Source organism: Phyllobates terribilis, unplaced genomic scaffold (genome assembly GCF_046119375.1).
Source record: "Phyllobates terribilis strain yellow unplaced genomic scaffold, ASM4611937v1 Scaffold_10__3_contigs__length_209671492, whole genome shotgun sequence".
Lineage (NCBI taxonomy): Eukaryota > Metazoa > Chordata > Amphibia > Anura > Dendrobatidae > Phyllobates > Phyllobates terribilis.
The window spans coordinates 173,196,796-173,199,833 of NW_027362770.1; the positions used below are offsets into that span (position 1 = coordinate 173,196,796).

At 40.9% G+C, this 3,038-nt stretch overlaps 1 protein-coding gene across 1 annotated transcript; it reads left to right on the top strand.

The window, feature by feature from the left end:
- The first annotated feature begins 606 nt into the window (after positions 1–606).
- LOC141164692 (E3 ubiquitin/ISG15 ligase TRIM25-like) lies at positions 607–2,769 on the top strand. The gene has a single exon (XM_073650178.1). The coding sequence runs from the start codon at positions 637–639 to the stop codon at positions 2,215–2,217; it is 1,581 nt and encodes a 526-aa protein (XP_073506279.1). The 5' UTR covers positions 607–636; the 3' UTR covers positions 2,218–2,769.
- The last annotated feature ends 269 nt before the right edge of the window (positions 2,770–3,038 follow it).

Sequence of the window (3,038 nt, forward strand, 5' to 3'; positions counted from 1 at the left end):
GCACTTCCAGAGGACGTTTGTTTGTAATCACTCTATATAATATATGAGTTTCACTTTTTGGATTGAAGAACTGAAATAAATTAACTTTTTGATGATATTCTCATTTTGTGAGATGCACCGATGTATGTGTGTGTATGTGTGTGTGTGTGTGTGTGTGTGTGTGTGTGTGTGTGTGTGTGTGTGTGTGTGTGTGTGTGTGTGTGTGTGTGTGTGTGTGTGTGTGTGTGTATATATATAATATAAATATACTATATATATATGAGTGTATTTGGGATTCCTATATATTAATTGGTCCCAGTTGACACTGTATAATGTTTTTTATACACCATTTCATTTTATACATTTATAAATACATTTTTTAACATGAAGTCCAAAATGTAAAAAAAAAATAGTGACATATTCCATTACGAATCTTTACTGCAAGTAGCAATCCAGTTGTTTATAAATAAAGACAATATAAGTGCTAAAAAAAAAATCATCAAATATTATATATGGTTTGATCAAGTGTCCACTAGGTAGTTAACAGGGACTAACATTGTGCTCCTTCGCCCAGTGCCCTGTATTCACAAGTATAAACCCGCCCATTGTTTCTGAGTATCTGAGAATTGCAGTTTCCTTTCTCACTTCCTGTCAGCCATGGCGTCTGCTGATCTGAGAGAGGAGCTGGACTGCTCCATCTGTCTGAGCACTTATACAGATCCTGTAATGCTGAGATGTGGACACAACTTCTGCCGGATGTGTATAGATCAGGCGCTGGATACACAGGACGAGTCTGGAGTTTATTTTTGCCCTGACTGTCGGGAACAGTTTCTGGAGCGGCCGGCGCTGATGAGGAACTTTACTTTAAGCAACATTGTGAGGAATTTCCTGCATTCTGAGCTACGTCAAGAGGAGATCACCGGAATCTTCTGCACTTACTGCATTCACTCTCCTGTACCTGCTGTAAAATCCTGTCTGTTGTGTGAGGCTTCTCTCTGTGAAAACCACCTGAAAGTTCACAGCAAATCACCAGAACACGTCTTATCTGATCCCAGCACTTCTCTAAAGAAAAGGAAATGTTCTGTCCATAAGAAGGAATTTTACTGCACTAAGGATGCTGCTTGTATCTGTGTGTCCTGCAGTTTGGCCGGAGAACATCGGGGACACCAGGTGAAGATGTTGGATGAGGCCTCAGAGAAGAAGAAGAAGAAACTGAGGAATGTTCTCCAGAAACTGATCACAAAGAGAGAGAAGACTGAGAAAAGAGTCCGGAGTCTGGAGGAGCGCTGGAGAAAAGCTCAAGAAAAAGCAGCTGAAGAAGCCGAGAGAGTCACTGCCCTGTGTACAGACATCAGGAGACGGGTGGACGACCTGGAGAAGAAGGTCCTGAGTGAGATCTCCAGGCAGGAAAAGGAAGAGTCACTGTCACTGTCTGCTCTGATCCATCAGCTGGAAATAAAGAAGGACGAGCTGTCCAGGAAGATGAGACACATTGAGGAGCTGTGTAACATGACGGATCCACTGACTGTCTTACAGGAACCAGACACCGGTGACTTGTGTGATCCTGAGGAGGAGGGAGGTGATGAGGACACAGGGGGACATGATAAACAGCCCCATGATGGAGATGACCTGGATGTGGCTGTGATCTCACACACATTACACACATTATGTGAGGTAATATCAGGTATAAGGAGCGGGATCTATGTGGAGGGTCCTGCAGACATATTACTGGATGTAAACACAGCTGCTAATAATCTCCTTATATCAGACGACCTGAAAACTGCAACCTGGACAGAAACAAAGGAGAAACGTCCAGAAACAGCAGAGAGGTTCACGGATTTTCAGGTGATGACAAGTAGGAGATTTACCTCAGGACGACATTACTGGGATGTGGAGAGCAGTAGATCAGGAATGTGGATGGTGGGGATGTGTTATCCCAGTATAGACAGGAGGGGTGATGGTTCATACATTGGAAATAATAACAAGTCCTGGGGTTTGTGGAGAAATAATAATCAGTATTCAGTGATACATGACCGTAAAGAGATTCCTTTACCTGACAAGATCTCCAGTGATAGAGTCAGGATACATCTGGATTATGAGGCCGGACAGTTGTCCTTTTATGAGCAAAGTGACCCCATCAGACACTTACACACCATCACTGCCACCTTCTCTGAGCCTCTTCATGCTGCATTATGTGTATGGCACTGTTCTATAAAGATATTAGGGGGTGGACAGTAACTAGGAGAAACCAACAAAATGTAAGATATCTTGGCAGATACTGGAGACAGAACCAAGCTTTGATTGCTAAACCATTTGCCAATGAGATGAATAAGAAGGTGGTATATAGGTGATGATCCCTACATGGCAGCTGTCACTATGATTAGAACACCTGGGTGTATGATCCGCTGTACAGGTAAAAGATGATTTCTCGCTGGTTGCTTTTATATACTGGAGATTATATACCCTTGGAATAATGCTCATCTATAATCTCTGTGTAACATTGTGGATAATTCTCCATGTCTTGGTTCTATTCCCAGGTATTAAACATTATGATTGGATTTTGTCTGTTTTTATTAAGCACACAGACCCCTTTAATTATTTCTACTTTGTTTTAATTAGTAGATTTATTTTCAGGATCATGTAATCCCTCATTTCACGATTATCAGGCAGTCTAAACAGGCTGTCAATCATTTGCTTAACGAGTAAAATTCTCTTTTTTTTCAACTAGAAGCTTGTTAGGGTATGCACCCACGATGCAGATTTGAAGCAAAAATTTCCTGAGAATTTCTGCATCTCCTTGGCAGAAAAAACGCTTACTGATTTTACATGCATTTTTTCAGCGTTTTTACATGCGTTTATGCATGCGTTTTTTTCAAGCAGTTTTCCATGCGATTTTGAGCACCACTTGGAAAAGGGCTTGATAAGTTGGTCACATAATATAAATCCATGCAACTGGTATGGATTTATATTGCGTGACCACCTTATGAGGAGAGTTCTGCTTCAAATACTGCATCTAAAGTAAAAAAAAAAAAAAGATTTAAAAAGAAAAAAAAAACTTA